Source organism: Mastigoproctus giganteus, chromosome 4, assembly GCF_048544385.1.
Source record: "Mastigoproctus giganteus isolate SK-2022 chromosome 4, ASM4854438v1, whole genome shotgun sequence".
In the NCBI taxonomy this organism is placed as follows: Eukaryota; Metazoa; Arthropoda; class Arachnida; order Uropygi; family Thelyphonidae; genus Mastigoproctus; species Mastigoproctus giganteus.
Window position 1 is genome coordinate 190,861,114 of NC_143578.1, and position 17,228 is coordinate 190,878,341.

Below are 17,228 nucleotides of genomic sequence, written 5' to 3' on the forward strand. Positions count from 1 at the left end.
CACATCACACAGCCAGATTTTATCAAACCTTCCAGATGTTGGCATTGCAAATGTTACAATGACTACACTGCACTATTTCAGCAATATAATAGTACAGTAAACCCCCGCTATTCGCAGTATCTGTATTCTGCAGTTTTGCGGTCACTGATTTAATATAAAATGAAACCTTAAAAAATGTGATTTTAAAGCACTGAACATTTTCCGCCATAAAAAAACATGGGCATGACTAAAATTATCTTTCCCAGTCAAAACAGTGCTCAGTGGGTGGGGGGGGGGGGGTGACAAAATCGCAAGCGTGGATGTTTCTCACTAATCCTTGTTCAGTATGTGTTATGCGCTTGTCATGGAAGGTTTCATCGTTTGCTTTTAATTTATATGCTTATAAATTGAATAAATTTAACAATTTATAAATTGATATGCTTACAAAAGTGACAAATCTACCGTTTTCCAGTGTAAAACAGACTTTTTCGAGTGTGTTAATGGAAGAAAGTGACTTTATTGTGGACAAGTTCTTTCTAATCAGTACAAAAATATGGCTACAAATAACAAGGGAAATGTGAAAAGATCAAAGAAGGTGATGACATTAGCGAATGAAATTTCTAATGGTGAAAATGTTTCAGTGGCAAAACATTATAAAATCAATGAGTCAACGGTACGATCAATCAAGAAATCGGGAAAAAATTCCGCCATAGTGTCTGTGAAAACACGCTAATTGCTTCAAAAATTTGCTCTGTAACTCGTGATGTTAAATTAGAAAAAATGGAAAGGTTTTAAATCTGTGGATAGAAGACCGAACTCAAAATAAAATTCCGTTAAGTTCACTCATCATTCGTGAAAAGGCAAAATTCCTTTATCAACACTTTAGCAAAATTGGTGAGATAAGGTTTTTTAGCTAGCAAAGGCGCTGGTTTGAAATTTCTAATAAATATTACATTTAATATGAAATTGTTTCTTATTTTCATTTCGATGCCATATGCTTGCATTTCACTATGTACTGTCTATGTACATAGTCATATTATGAAGGTACACATAATACATACATAGACAAAATTTTAGACTAGTTTTTCTTATATATTTCATACTTTGGAACAGAACCCCTTTATTACTATGGGAGCCATAACTCAGTATTCGCGGCATTTCTCAGGAACAACCCCCGCAAATAGTGGGGGTTTACTGTATATAATAACATAAGTAATATAAATACATATCTTAAATAAATTTAAGATATGTATCATATTACTTATGTTATTATATATAGTAACAAAAGAACTTTGTTTATGTTAACTGTATTTTTTTTTTTTTTTTTTTTATGCTGAATCCAACAGTGTTATCAGTTTATCCCTAGTGTCAATATTTTGGCAGAAAGTGAAGATTTTATTTTTGCACCATTTATATTTGTTACAATGCATACTGTGTGTGCGTGTGAAGAGTTTTCAGAAATGACTGATGAATCTGGCAAAATGAATAACTGGGTTTCCCTAATCTGCAAGAATTGGGTGACAGTGAGGAATTTCAGTCTCACCCAATCTAATGCAGATTTGGTTAGACTAATTTGGCATCAAATCCAATGCAGAACTCCAGGCATTCCATTTAAAGAGTGTTGCTTCACAATGGAAATATACACTGATCACTTCCTGTTGTGCATCACTCTTTCACATTAAAGAAGACTACAGAAATGTGAAGCACGTATTAGTTTCTGTTGCTTTTTCTGCTTGGGATAGCACTACAAGAGAAGAGAATGAGCTGGCACAACTGAGGTACAACCTGGTGCACACAATATAGTAAACAATCTCAATATTTCCACCAATCCATATCAAGCTGGAGCTGGTCAAACAACTTGTTAAAGTGCTGGATCCTCAACGCAACACTTTCAAGCACATACAATCTACAATTCCAAAATGATTCAAAAGTGAAAGGCGGCACATTTATGGGTTCATAAATTAAACAGATGTTGGCTAAATAAAAGACAAAGTAACTAATGGTGGGCAAAAATGCCTGGCAGTTGTTTTGCCTTCTAGGGAATGGTTTTCTTGGTGACATTAATACCAAAAATTACGAATAACTAGTTGGACGAAATTCAAAGAAAAACGGAAATCCCCCCCCACTTTTCACTAATGTTACACAGAATTGGTCTGGGCGTTGTTAGTAAACAGATGGGGAGGAATTCCAACAGGTTATACTGTCAATGGGGAAGAGGTATCAAGAACAGTGGGATGAAACTATGATGGGTGAATATTTCTTGGTAAATTTACATTTTTAGAGGGTTTTTTTTTTTTTTTTAAACTTCATGGGGGGATACATCAAAGAAATGATTCATTTCTTTGATACAAAGAAATGAATCATTTCTTTGTATCAAAACTGCATTCTCGTGACTACCACTGGAAATTAATCAAAAGAATCATTATTTATTATTTGTTCAAATAAATTCTGCTATGCTTATCTTACTTAGAAATATTAATTTTTTGAAATAAATAAAATGACAAAATACATGTACTAAAAAAAAGTAAAAATTTTTAGAGTATTATTAAAAATATTTATAAGATTATACCACTCATTCAGAAATAGTATAACAATCAAATTTATACAATAAATAAATATAATATAATAATCAAATTTAGTTTGATGATAGTTGAGACTGCAATATTTTTAATTGCAGTAAAGTTTAATTCTCATTAATGCAGGGATAAAAAGTTTCATCATTAAAATAAAGTATCTATTCCTGATACTTCTTTCTGCCTTGCTAATCAAGTGAAGACTGTTTTAATGAATGTAAGAGCTAGAAATCATGAAATAAACTAGGCCTGTTTTGTTATTGCTCCGATTTTCTTTTCATATGTTTTCTTTGTACTGGTTGATTACTGCATATGATTCATTCTATAATGTGGAAACCATAGAAGGAATACGTATATTGAAAGAAGAGGGAAAACATATTTTAAATTATTTTGCCATATTTTTTAAAACTTCTGCATTTTTCTTCAAGTGAATGCTCCTATAATCATATTTACAATTTGCACTACACACTACTGTTCAGAATTTTCCAAGAAAAATTTTTTCTCTTGTGAGCCAGTAAATTTAGGTCTAGATGGACTTTGAAAATAATTCATTGTATCACATTTTTAGCCTATTTCACAAGTTTCATTTGAACAAGAGTGTTTCGTTCAAATGAGACTAACAAAGCACTAACAATAAGGGAAGTTAGCTGGGACCTAGAAATATTTTGATTTTAGTGAATATTTCATTAAAACTGTATTTGCTGTTACAGGATTTTAAATTTCATACAGTATTATTGCATATTTTCATACAGTATTATTGCACTCTTTTTTTCATTTCTTTGCAAACCACTGATGCTGTGCAGAAAAACTAAGGTTAAATTTTTAAGGTTATATTTAAGGTTATTTTTAACGTTATAATCTTATATTTATAAGGTTATAACGTTATCAGTATAACTAAATTCATAAAAAATTAATCAAGAAATGCACATAAAAGAACCTCTGAAAATTTGTTACACGTTGTTATACACCTACAGAAATGCCATGTCCTTTGGGTTTTGTTGTTCACGAAGTTCTTTCAGTTTCTAATAAGATAATGGCACAATAAAATTCTTTATATTTATTTCAATTCTACTTTTAATTTTTAATATTAGAATTTTTAAAATTTCAAGCTCTGCTTTCATAAGGGCCTTCTGAATATTTTCTCCAATTTCCCTGCTATACAAGCAAAGAAAATATTTACTAATAAAAGTTCCTATACACATAACAAAGTAAAAAACTTTATGCCAACTAGTACAAGAATACTGGTGACCCTTGCTGAATACTGCATTGCTGCGTGTCACTTAATTGAACTGAATTAAGTTGAACAAGATCATTACACAATTGGCAATAGTGTGGTTTTCTCAACTGTCTTTAAAGCGGCAAATGCATCCAAAACTCAAATTTCAATGATACTCTACTGCATTTTGCTATTTCTTTTAGTGAGTAGCATATAACCCATTATAAATCATGAATAAGCAATCTGATTTCATCACCCATCCCCACTGGTCAAATATAAATGGGTGAAATATGCTGTATCAATACTGTTTTAACAACAAAAATTACCTAAAGTCCAGAGATAAACAAGTGCATTCTTATTGATGATTCAGTTTCACTTAATTAACAGAGCCTTTGGCCTGAGGTCATCAGTTGGATCATAAATCATCAGGAGTCTTCTATAAGATTTTCCTATGTAGATTTCTTTACACCCTCGGACTGGTTAGAGCACTCCAGGAGAGCAATCTAGGAAGCCCATTTATATACAAAAAACTTCAGCTACACAGCCATAAACTGGAAAGATGGTGTAACCTTCAGAGAAGAATATTTCCCATTATTTGAAGATGAAATCCCAAGCATACAGATGACCCCATGATTAGGAATGATGTAATAAAGGATCCAAAGCTTCGAGAGAACTCTGTTCGGAATTATCCGACAACTGATTCACAGCCTAGTATAACCTTGGAAGAAGTAGATGCTCTAGCTTGTTTGGAAAATGGAATTCCAGAGCAGATCCAAAACATTAAAAATTTAACATAGTTAACTGAATGTACCTTTGTGTTGGAAATCCTCTCTTCTGCCTCTGGATAATATTCAATAAACCATTTAATTTGCGAGATTTTCACCTTTTCAAGTTTAATTTCCACATAATTCTTTCGTAGAACACAAGTAATAGTGAGGATATGTGGTTTTTTTTGTTTTTTTTTTAAATTCTAATTGACTAATGTTGGGCACTGAAGTCAAAATAAGAACAAATTATCATTTAGAAGCATTTATATTTATTTATCAAGTTCTCAGTTTCACAAATTTTCTTCAAATTTCCACAAAGAAATTCACTCCACAGAACAGACACTGAGCATAAAACTGATTCTTGCAATCAGTTTTATGCTCACATGCTGGGTGAACTCACTCAAGAGTTATAAATAAGAATGCCCTTCAAGTGCTTCTTTGTTCAGACAACGTACTGTCACCAAATTTCAATATGAGTAACATCTGAATGTTAAAGTGATGTTTCTTTCCACCAAATACAATTTAAATTCTATAGCATATGAATAAAAATGGCTGCAACATAATAAGAATGTTTTAGTGATTCTATTACAATATTAACAGCTATTAAAACTGTTGGAAAAGCACAGGCAAAAATCAAGCAGTCAAGTGTGAATGCTTGAATGATGAAGCTATTTAACATTGACAAATGTAAAGTACTACACATGGGAAACAGCAACCCCAGAGCAACGTATCAACTCTGTGGTACTACACTGACAGTGGTAGAGAATGAAAGGGACTTGGGGGTGATTGTGCAGGCAGATATGAAGTTCTCTGAGCAGTGCAGACGGGCTGCAAGCGTAGCTCATGGAGTATTGTCAATGATATACAGGAATTTTTCCAGCAGGGATAAGGAGGTGATTATTCCATTGTATAAGGCAATGGTCAGGCCACACCTAGAGTACTGTATACAGGTCTGGAGGCCTCATTTCAAGAAGGATGTAGAGCTGCTGGAACGAGTACAGAGAAGGGCAACAAGATTAGTGAATGGAACAAAGGGGTGCTCTTACGAAGAAAGGCTTAAGTTTTGCAAATTACAGTGTCTGGAGACTAGGCACCAGCGAGGTGATCTGATAGAGGTGTATAAAGCCTTGAATGGTTTAAGCATGCTGAATGCTGATGGGATTCTTCCTCTAGCTCAGAAAAATCACCTGAGAGGGCATAAATTCAAATTGAGGAAAGACAGATGTAGGATAGACGTGCGGAAATTTGCCTTTAGCCAGCGGGTGGTTGGTTGGTGGAACAGACTGCCATCCCTTGTGGTGGAGGTTGATAGCCTAAATAAGTTTAAGGCTCAGCTGGACAGGTATTTTGAACGAACAGAGGGGTGAAGTGGAAGTGGGTTTTTTTTTTTTTTTTTTTGGCTGATGCTGCATAAGCTTGCTTTCTTGCATCAAATGCCTCTGCTAATGCTAATGCTATGACCAGAAATAGTGAATGACATTAACCCTTACCAAAGTTTTTGGAAAATGGCTGGGACCTAAGGTTTTTCACTAGCAGTGGACTTTAAATAATTATTTAAATTATTTGAAATCATACAAAAATTATAATAATTATAATAAAACTAAAAAACTGCATTACTTTTTTGATGGGATCTTCTCACCTGATTCAGTTTTGTTAACTGTTCATTTCATCATGAGTTTAAACATAATGGCCTTCACAGTTTATGAAGAGCCAGAGGGAAAAAATTGAGTAGCAGCAGAGACGAATTAACAAGCTAAGGAATTCAGAGAGATTAAAAATCAGCAGAATTTCTTACCCTCTGACTTTCAAAGGGTTATAAAAATTAAGTGAACTAGTTGATGTGTTGACTCCCTTTGTGTGCATCAGCAAAAGGGTGAGAAAGCAAAGGCAAACCCAAATTACAGCTTTTATGACTCTGGCCTTTGTCCATGTCTGCCGTTTCTTTTCTACAGGTAGTAGCTCATATTATAAGGATAGTTCAAATGAAAACAGCAAAAGTTAAATAAATAATTATTTAAACAAGTAATAAGGAACTTCATTATTTTTAAGTAATACAATTACAATAATCTTACTTTTCATGTATTTTATGTAAAGAAAAAAATATATTTAAAAAAAATAAATTTTGTTGTTAATATAAACATGACATTTTACATTTCATAATACAAGGATTAAAATTACGGGTTGTTTTAGGTAACACCCAATGTCCTAAAAGGGTATAGGCAATACTCTTGCAGTGCAAAATCACCTTGCACAGCCTTCAGTTGTATAGTAACCCAGAATTTAGCAAAGGTCTCCTAGATTACATATGACTAAAATATAATAAATATGACCTTACTGCATATATTCCTCCTCCATGAGCTGGATCTCCAAATTCACCCACTTTACTGTAATCTGTTCCATTATAGAGAAACATCTGAAACATGAATATTTCAAAACTGAGTGTATATTTGAAATATCTTCTACAGATTTAATAAATTACTAGCAGAACACATGTAGTAAACATATAATTAACCTGAGGAACAAAAAAGGTTTCAGTAACTGATAACTTTATTTAAGTTAATTAAAAACTTCAAGTTAATAATAAAAAGGCCTACATCTATACTTTAAAAAAGAATTTTTTCTTCAAATGGCATGTAGTTTTACTGTACAAGCCTGCTACTTTGTTAAAAATATATAACTAAAAAAATATATATAAAGAAAGAGGAATAAATGAAATAAAAGAAACACATCAACAATCACTTTTTCAAACCTATGACGCAATCACTTAACTTATGAAAATTAATAATAATAGCCTACCCACACAAAGAAATGACATGGATTTTAGCCAATCGCAACAAACGGCTTGTCCATTAGTTACTACTAGCGCACTTCTAACACCCATCACTCAATAACATTTTCACCACTACGAGAAACAGAAGTTATACATTGTAAAACCTTTTGTTGTTATTAAGGTTTCTTCCCTCTGTGTTTGTGTTGTATGGTTGACTACAAATAAACTTAATGTCAACACATGAGAGAGAGCCTTTTGCTTACCTTGGTTTACTATGTATTGTCTTCTAAAGACTTCTGCAAATAGATTTGATTTTTTTTACTCTAAACGCCAACACAATTTGTCTCAAATTTTTTATGCAGGGTTCGCCCACAATTGCAACTTTGTTCGTGCTCAAAATAAAGTTAACTTTACCCCTCATTAATTGCAGTATGAAACACACACATGTAAACTCTAATATTCTTCTGAAAGTAGTAGTAGTAGTAGTGGCATGTGATGCAAGAAAGCATGTGTATGAGCTTATGCAGCATCAGCCAAAAAAAAAAAAAACAAAAAAAAAACAAAAAACACCATTCCCTCCAAATGAGTGTCCAGTTCCTCCTTAAATTTATTCAACCTATCAACTTCCACAACAACAGATGGAAGTTTGTTCCAGCAATTAACCACCTGCTGGCTAAAGGCAAATTTCCACACATCTATTCTACATCTGTCTTTTCTTAATTTGAATTTATGCCCCCTTATGTTCATAATCTGAACAAGTGGAAGAATCCCATCAGAATTCAGCGTGCCCAACCCAGTCAAGGCCTTATATACCTCAATCAGATCACCGCGCAGGTGCCTAGTCTCCAGCCACTGCAATTTGCAGAACTTAAGCCTCTCTTGGTAAGAGGATCCCTTCGTTCCCCTCACCAATCTTGTTGCCCTTCTCTGTACACGCTCAAGCAAATCTACATCCTTCCTAAAATGAGGCCTCCAGACCTGTACGCAGTACTCAAGGCATGGCCTGAACATTGCCTTATACAGAGGGACAATCACCTCCTTTTACCTGCTAGCAAAATTCCTATATATCATTGACAAAACCCCATGACCTGCCCTGGCAGCCTGTCTGCATTGCTCAGAAAACTTCATATCTGACTGCACAATTACTTCCAGGTCTTTTTCATTTTCTACCATCTTAAGTGTAGTACCACACAGTTGGTACGTTTCTCTGGGGTTACTTCTACCCATATGCAGTACTTTGCATTTGTCAAGGTTAAACTTCAGTTGCCACTTCTTAGCCCATCTGCCCAAATTATCTAGATCCTGTTGCAGTAGCACACTGCCATTACTGTCATTAACAACACTGCCAAACTTTGTATCATCTGCAAACTTCGACATTAAGCCTGATATACCTTCATCAATATCATTGATAAATATACAAAACAGTGGACCCAACACCGAACCCTGTGGGACTCCACTAATAACATTACTCCACGAAGAGCAGCACCCATTGATTACCACCCTCTGTCTTCTCCCACTTAACCATCCTTTTATCCATTACCCTTAGTAATGGATAAAGTAGCAACTTACCCTTAATACCATTCTGCTCCTATTTGTACAATGTCTTTCATGCGCAACAGTGTCAAAGCTTATTGGCTCCTCATCAGTGGGTGGGCAGGCACCTTGGTGTTGCAATAATGACAACCCAGTTGCGAAGTATGTAATTATTGCAAAATTATTGATTGAGGTGTATAAACTCTAAGAGGCAAAAGTATAATGAATGAGAATGGAACTTTCACTTTTAAAATGATTCCAGCCAAAATATTCCCCTATTTTTAGGATAATAAGTCTCTTTAATAAGCAAGTAAAACATACAATGAGATAGCTTTGCATTGGGAATACTTCCAAAAGGTGACTGTGCCACTACCATTGCCAAGTAGCAAATAGTCTCTATATAAGGGAAGAGTCTGACACTACAATCTGCAGTACACTGGTGTTTCACATAATCAATTGGATAATCATCAGCCATTTTCAATCCACTGCAGGATGAAGGCCTCTCCAGCAACTTTCTAGTTCCTTCTGTTTTGAGCACTGGCCATCCATTTACTACCCCAAACTCATGAATTTCATCTATCCATCTCCACCTTTGTCTTCCAGGTTTTCTTCTAGCTCCTCTTGGGTACCATTGTTATTTTCTTAGTCCATCTGTCATCATGTCTCTGAGCTATGTGTCCTGCCCAAGACCATTTTAGTTCTTTAGTTTTGATAAGAACGTCCTTTACTTGAGTTTGCTGCCTAATCCATGTGTTTCTCTTCTTATCTAACAGTCTGATTCCCAATATAATTTGTTCCATTCTTCACTGTGTAGTTCTCAGCTTCTCTTCCATTCTTTTGGTGAGTGCCCAAGTTTCACTTCCATAAGTCATGGTGGGGAGTATACATTGGTTCGTTATTTTACGTTTCAGACAAACTGGGATATTGCTCTTCAGTATGTGACTATATTTCCTGAATGCTATCCATCCAAAATTTATTCTTCTCTTGACTTCCAGCCATTTATCATTATTACAGCTAATAACTTGTCCCAGATAAGTATATGACTCCACCTTTTCAATTACTGCTCCTTCAATCATAATTTTCCTTTCTGTGGCATACTTGTTCATCATTACTTTTGTTTTAGCCATATTCATCTTTAGTCCAAAATCCTTACTAACTGTGCATAACTGATTAAGATTTTCCTCTAATTCTTTGGGATCGTGGCTTATGACCACAATGTCATCTGCAAATTGTAAATGGTTTAGGTACTCTCCGTTCACATTGACTCCTTTCTGTGACCAGTCTAATCTTCTGAAAGCTTCCTCAAGGGTAGCAGTAAACAGCTTCAGAGATATGTCTCCTTGTCAAACTCCTTTCTCGATTTTAAATTTCCTACTCTCTTTGTCTAGTCTAATAAAGGAGGTAGCACTCTCATATAGTTTCTTCAAAATCATAATATATGGGGTATCTATGCCTTGTCTTTCCAGTGCCCGAAACATTGCCTTATGCTGTATGGAGTCAAATGCCTTTTCATAATCCACAAATGCCAGGCATAATGGTGTTTTATGTTCATTTGCTTTCTCCATTAGCTGTGATATTACGTGAAGGTGATCCATAGTTGAGAATCCTGTCCTAACGCCAGCTTGCTCTTTCGGTTGATTCTCATCAACCGAAAGAGCTGGATACCTAATCAACTGGACACATGACTTTAACTAAGTTCCAATGTGGGATGATTACCAGCAGTAGTAGGGATCAGTATCTCCAGCAGAACAGGCATGCTACAAAGGAGCAATTGACTGTGCAACACAACATGGGCGGCACAACCTATTTCAATGTTAATCATGTATCAGACACTAGCATATTTTGGCTAACAAAGCTGACAGCTCAGTCACCCGAGTCCCCTGACTGATGGCTCGTCACAAGCAAATGCACCTACAGTGTTGCACAGAAAGCCATTGAACATTGGATGACTGAAAACAGGCTTCCTAGTTTGATGAACTAGGTCTCTATCTATCCATGTGGATAGATAGGCTTTGCACATTCAACACGAAGGTTTCAAATCCAATTGTGGGAAGAGGTTAAACAGCCAACAGGGCAATGGTCTGGGGGTTTTTTGGATGGCAAAGCCTGGAACCTATAGATCAGCACTTCACTGGAGATTCATACAGGTAAATCATTTCTGACCATGTGCACCCATTTATGATAATATCCTGAAAGAGGCCCCTGAGGTCGGGAAAACTCATGTCTAAGAATATATAAATTCATACACCGACCATTGAATAAAATTTAAAATTTAATATGACTACAATTTAAAAAAAAAAAAAAAAAAAAAAATATATATATATATATATATATATATATATATATTTACAATAAACTATTACGGAATGCTAAAAACTGTAATAAAAAGGTCATTTACAATAAAATTTGCTAAAATATAAAACATTAAAAGCGCTAAAAATCTGAAGCTTTCGGGAGCGTCAGCTCCCTTCTTCAACAGTGATATAACTTCCTGCGACATCTCCTTAAGTAGCAGGCTCACGGTACCTCCACACGTGGTATTTCTCCACGTGGTTCAATCGGCACATGGTCAATTATGATAATTATCTACTCAAACTGCAAAGACATCATTCACCAAGATGACACTCCATGTTACAGCACTTTACTGGTGTTGTACTAGTTCAAGCATTCTGATTAGTTCTCCATTCTCTCCCTTGGCTGCCAAACTTGCCTGATCTCAGCCTAATTGAATATATGTAGGACGTCATGGAATGGGTCATTCAGTAATCAAATACCTAGGAATGGCATGCAGTGTGGTTGTCTAGGATTAACTCAGTATTAGCATTATGTGACGCAAGGAAGCCCAAGGCTTTTGCTACACCAAACCAAAAAATAGTAAAAATTAATTAATTAATTAGAAATAAAAATAACAGATAAACAAAATGCCTATTTGACTTCCTCCTCACACAGGAATTTTCCCAAGCTGCCAGCCACAACCACCCATAGAGGTAACTTATTCCAGCAAGTTACAACTTGTGGGCTAAAAGAAAACTTCAAGCAATCCAATCTAAACCTCTTTCCCATAATTTTAAATTTATGCCCTTAGTTCTGGAATCATTTTAAAAGTGAAAGTTCCACTCTCATTCATTATACTTTTGCCTCTTAGAGTTTATACACCCTCATTCATTATACTTTTGCCTCTTAGAGTTTATACACCTCAATCAATAATTTTGCAATAATTACATACTTTGCAACTGGGTTGTCATCATTGCAACACAAAGGTGCCTGCCCACCCACTGATGAGGAGCCAATAAGCTCTGAAACGGTGTTGTATGGGTGATAGAATTCACTGAGAATAAGTAACAATAGTCTTCTCCTATGGTGAAGCGTTATTTATTCGAGGTAATGCATGGCAACTCGTTGTGAAGGTATTCACAATATGAGATATACTTAATGATGCCAATTTGTAACTACTTAAGTAGCTTTCTTAAGTACATCATTTCTGTACAATTCGTACAGAAATGATGCAATTTCACTAATTTGTACGCTAGTTCTTCCTCACTTAACAAAGGAATAAAATCTCTTCTTGTTTTATACCCTGCATAACAACATTGGCAGTAAAACTGTTTGATATTTCTGAGCAATGTATCTGCATGATAAATGACAGACAGGTTTTCAGCATTTATGAAATTGGCAATACCATCTTCCCTTTGAAATGCTAAGTTTATTTTAGCATTTCAAAGGGAAGATGGGCTAAAAGAAAACTCCAGCAATCAAACTTCATCAATACTGAAACCAACATATTTGCTTTGTGCACTGTATATGAATTTTTACAGTGCACAAAGCAAATATGTTGGTTTCAGTATTGGTGTATAGGTAATATAAATATACTGACGGAAACAGAAACCAGAATACCACGAACAAGTTATCCACGAGTTATTTTTACTCCAGTTGGTAATATTAAGAGATATTAAAAGAATAAGTGATATCTGAAAATTTAATTTACTGTATTTACCTTCACTGTCTTTACCTTACATAAGTAAGGTAAATACAGTGAAGTGTATTTATATATATATCTCTCTGTCCAACATCTATGTAGTAATAGTATTTTCCACCTTTATTCATTTTACTAACCCCTTTCAGAGCTTTATAAATCTCAATTTGGTCCCCTCTGATGTGCCTGGTACAAGAATACTGGTGACCCTTGCTGAATACTGCATTGCTGCGTGTCACTTAATTGGACTAAATGTGGGCTAGGGAGCCAAGCTCTCTAGCCCACATAATGAGTTTTTTCCTTGTACAGTCGTCCTTTTTGCCAATCTCACCATGCAAGTTCCCCATCTTTGGACCCTTTCAAGAAATCCAATGTCTTTTTACATATGAAGTTTCCATAGTTGAACACAGCATTCCAAATGTGGTCTTACAATTGATTTATACAGTGGGACTATGACCTCCATATCTCTACAGGATAACTTTCGAAAAAGACGTTGGGTCTAAAATGGATGGCTGCCTCTTTACACTGTTTAGAAAACTTCATATCTGCCTGTATCATAATCCTACATCCCTTTCTTCCTCTACTGTTTTTAATTCAACTACACCAAGTGCATAATTTATTTTTGGGTTGCTCGACCCCAAATGTAAGACCTTGCATTTTGCTGCATTAAAACTTTTCTAACCATTCTTGGAGCCAGTTCAAGTCATCCCGATGGAGTGTTGTTTGGCACTGATCATTAGCGAAACTACCAATCTTTACATTGTCTGCAAATTTTAGCATCACACCTTCTGACGTAGCTGAGTGGTCAGGAGCATGAGTGCAGTAGCACATGCTCTTTGAGTGGACCGGGGTTCAAGTCCATGACTGCTAAATACGATTAAAATTTGTATTGATTGATTTATTGTAAACTCCACTGACCTGGTGGTCATGCTGGAGTATAAACAAGAACATTTTTTCTATCCCTTCATCAATGTCATTTATGAAAATGATTAAAGTCATCCACAATAAGACATTCATGCTTGCTTGCCCATTCCATCTCCATGTAGAGACTCTCATCATACTCTTTACAATCTTCCGCTCTGTAGATTAGCTCCACTCTCATTATACCTTTTCTTCCAACTAAATCACACCACACAGATTCTATGCTAATAGATATAACTTCAGACTCAGCAAAAGCTCTTTTTGTGCTCAGGCTGCTTTTAATAAAAAATATGATCCTTCCACTCCTATCTTCCCTAAATACATTATATGTACCATAGTGGAACCACATTTCTGTTAGCGCTATTATATCAGCATCATTTGTCATAACCGGGATTTCAAATTCAGCCATTTTATTGATAACACTCCTGACATTACTATAGGCACAGTTAAGACTAAGTATTCTTCTATAGTTTACTAATCCCTTCGTGTTATTTAGGGTTGTATCCCAAGCTTTATCACCCCCCCCCCCCCACCGCTCATTTAAAACACTGCTCAAATAAGGACAGAACATCTTATCGGCATTCCTCAGAACATGTTATCAGCGTTGGCTGTTGTGGCAACGAACAAGAATTCTTTAGTTGAGTGCAAGCATTACTTTGACCCATATTATTAGATAAATGCAGATCTAAATTACCCTTCTCCCTCCTAACTAGCAGTTTCGCCTGAAATGGCAAAAACCCTTGCACCAGCTTTGTTCAAATGAAATCCAATGAAGGCTTATTTCTTGTTAATTTTTTATGTATATTTTTGTTATTTATTTTTATATTTTTTGGCTAGTGCAGCAAAAGCCTGTGGCTTCCGTGCGTTATATGTTTAATAATAAAAGAAAGATAAACCTAACACTATGAAAATGTGATACGATTTTGAGTTTGGTGATAATGTTGAAAGACATAAGAATAAGTAATTATATTTTCATGTAAATTTGATTCAGTATTAATCACTATTCAGTCCAGCCCTTTTTAAAGGAAATATTTGTAAAAAAAAATTGTGTTGAAATTACTGTTTTTTTTTTTTTTTAAATAAATGTTTCAAAAGTTTAAATTTATTGTATTCCTAGAATAATGCTGAGAAGACAAATTGCTATAGAAAGTTGCTACTGAAAATTGCTACTGAAGAAGAGTGCTTTTTTCTCGTGGCCAACTCTATGTTAGCTGTTCTAGAGGGCAAAACACATGCTACCTGGAGGAAAACTCTTTAATAAAATATTGTCAATACCATAATAAATAAAATACTGGTCAACAATAATAAAACATGTCATAATAAATACTTGAAGTTTATAGTACATTTAAATGTTTAACTTTCATAACTCAGATTAATTAATAGCTTATGGTCTCAGAAACTGTATAATGTGTAAATTAAGGCAATTTCTATAAAACTCAATTTTATTATTGTAACCTAGACACTTTAGCGAGAACTGTATTCAAATTCTGTCTAAATTGTGATCATCTTTTCCTTTCAACATCTAAAATTATTTCTAAATCTGGATAAATTCAGAATGGGTTCAACCACGATGATTATGAATTAGAGATTTAGTTGTATAAGAAACAGGACAACCTCATGTCTGTAGACATGAACCAAAGAATAATCTGCCTATTAACATGGCATACATTAAAATTCATTAACATGATGCAAAGATTAATAATTGGTATACTCACTTTTCCATCGAATCCACCACTTGCAAAAAGTTCCCCATTTGGAGAAAAACGGACAGACTGAACAAAACGAATGTGATCCTAAACAGAAAAAAAAAACTCTAAATATATAAATCACTGATAACAGAACAGCAAATATAAATAAAGTTGTAATAATAATTTGATTAACTGACAGATATAAGCAATGAAAAAGTGCTTAATTCCTATATATCATAATGAGTATCAGTAACTGAAGAGTTGGGTTTTTTGAGATTAGCAATAAAAACAATTCAAGCAATGTTGCACCAGTAAAAATCAGCATTTCGGTGGTGATGTCTTCTGCTTTGCAAAGAGAAAGCAGAACTATACCTATCCAAACATGAATACCCATCTGAGATTGCTGGAGTAGGGAGGAAAAACAGCCAGATCAAAGCCATTCACTTGGCTTCCCACTGTGAATTAACACTATGGAAGAGAAGGAAGGCATAGTGAGTGAGTGACTATGAGCTACCTGTTGCATTTCTCCCTACTATTATCAGCTGTTCGGGCTACACAAGTTTTCCCTAAAGAATGAATACCAAAATATGAATTTACTAAAGGGCAAGTTTATAACACTAATCTACAGAATACATCTAATACAGAATTCTTGTAAATTTAATATTTCATTGCCTGGCAACTTCACATGATGTTATGGAAAAGGGGAAATGAGTTTATTCAAATGCATCTGTTTTGCTACTTTAACGTACACAAAGTAGTAAATAATTCAAGAAATCAAGTAATTCACTTGGTAGACTTAGATAATAGTGTGATTTCATTCACCGACAATCTAAAATATATATACAGGTATCCCCGACTTAACGCTGATAATTCGTTCCAGAAAAACAGAGCACTAAGTGAATCCGCACTAAGCGAGCATTTGCTTTCACTGACTAGAATCGATTCACTTCAAAACGTCTAATTTAATTTTCAAATTCAGTCTTCACACTGTGTCCAGACGTTGCTTTTTCCTTCTTATCCATCATTATTAACTCTTCAAATATGTAACTGCGTTGGCTGCATTAATTATGATACAATGTTCGAGTAAACTGTCCGTTATGCATGATGTCTAATGCATATAACGCAAATATTACAAGCAATACTTGATAATTTTTTTGATCTCGGAACTATGTAACAAGTCACTGTATTGCAACTAAATTTCACTGAATGTGTGGGAAAATTTCTCAAGTCGGCGTGGGAAACGTTTTAATGCTGTTTTGCTATTCATTTTCAAGGTATCGACTCCATCAGATGAAACATCTTTTATTAAATATGCCAAAAATGCAATCTGTATATTGGTAAAAGAGCATTATAGTGATTTGTGACAGCGTTATAGTCAGATACCAGTTTATAATATAAGAAGAACGTAAAGGAAACCACGTTATAACGAGTCTACTGTACGTATCTGCAAAAAAATAAATAATAAATAAATATATATAATATACGCTGGTGTTCAAAGAAAATCCATCACCTAGAAATTTTACATTTCTAACCCTTTTTTGCAGTCGTCCTGAGCTGGATATTATCATTCTTCTCTTTCTTGGCTTTTCCTCTCTCTCTCTCTCTCTCTCTCTCTCTCTCTCTCTCAGGGTAACTGGGGAAATTTTTTTTTTGGCTGGTGCAACATAAGCCTCAGACTTTCTTGTGCCATATGGCTAATATTACTAATACTAGATTACTAATCGTATGTTACATTAATGACTAGCATCACAAATAGAAATATAAACAAAAGATATTTAAGGCAAAGCTAAGTAATATTTCACAGGTGC

General features: G+C 34.7%; 1 protein-coding gene across 1 annotated transcript in view; it reads right to left on the reverse strand.

Moving 5' to 3' along the window:
* flr (actin-interacting protein 1 flr) overlaps window positions 1–17,228 on the reverse strand; it is a 302,812-nt gene that overhangs the window by 140,857 nt on the left and 144,727 nt on the right. The window contains exons 6-7 of the mRNA XM_090371946.1: window positions 15,448–15,525; window positions 6,871–6,948 (exon numbers count right to left, since the gene is read on the reverse strand). Of these exons, the coding sequence (XP_090228072.1) occupies window positions 6,871–6,948; window positions 15,448–15,525 (156 nt within the window). The remainder of the gene's footprint in view (window positions 1–6,870; window positions 6,949–15,447; window positions 15,526–17,228) is intronic.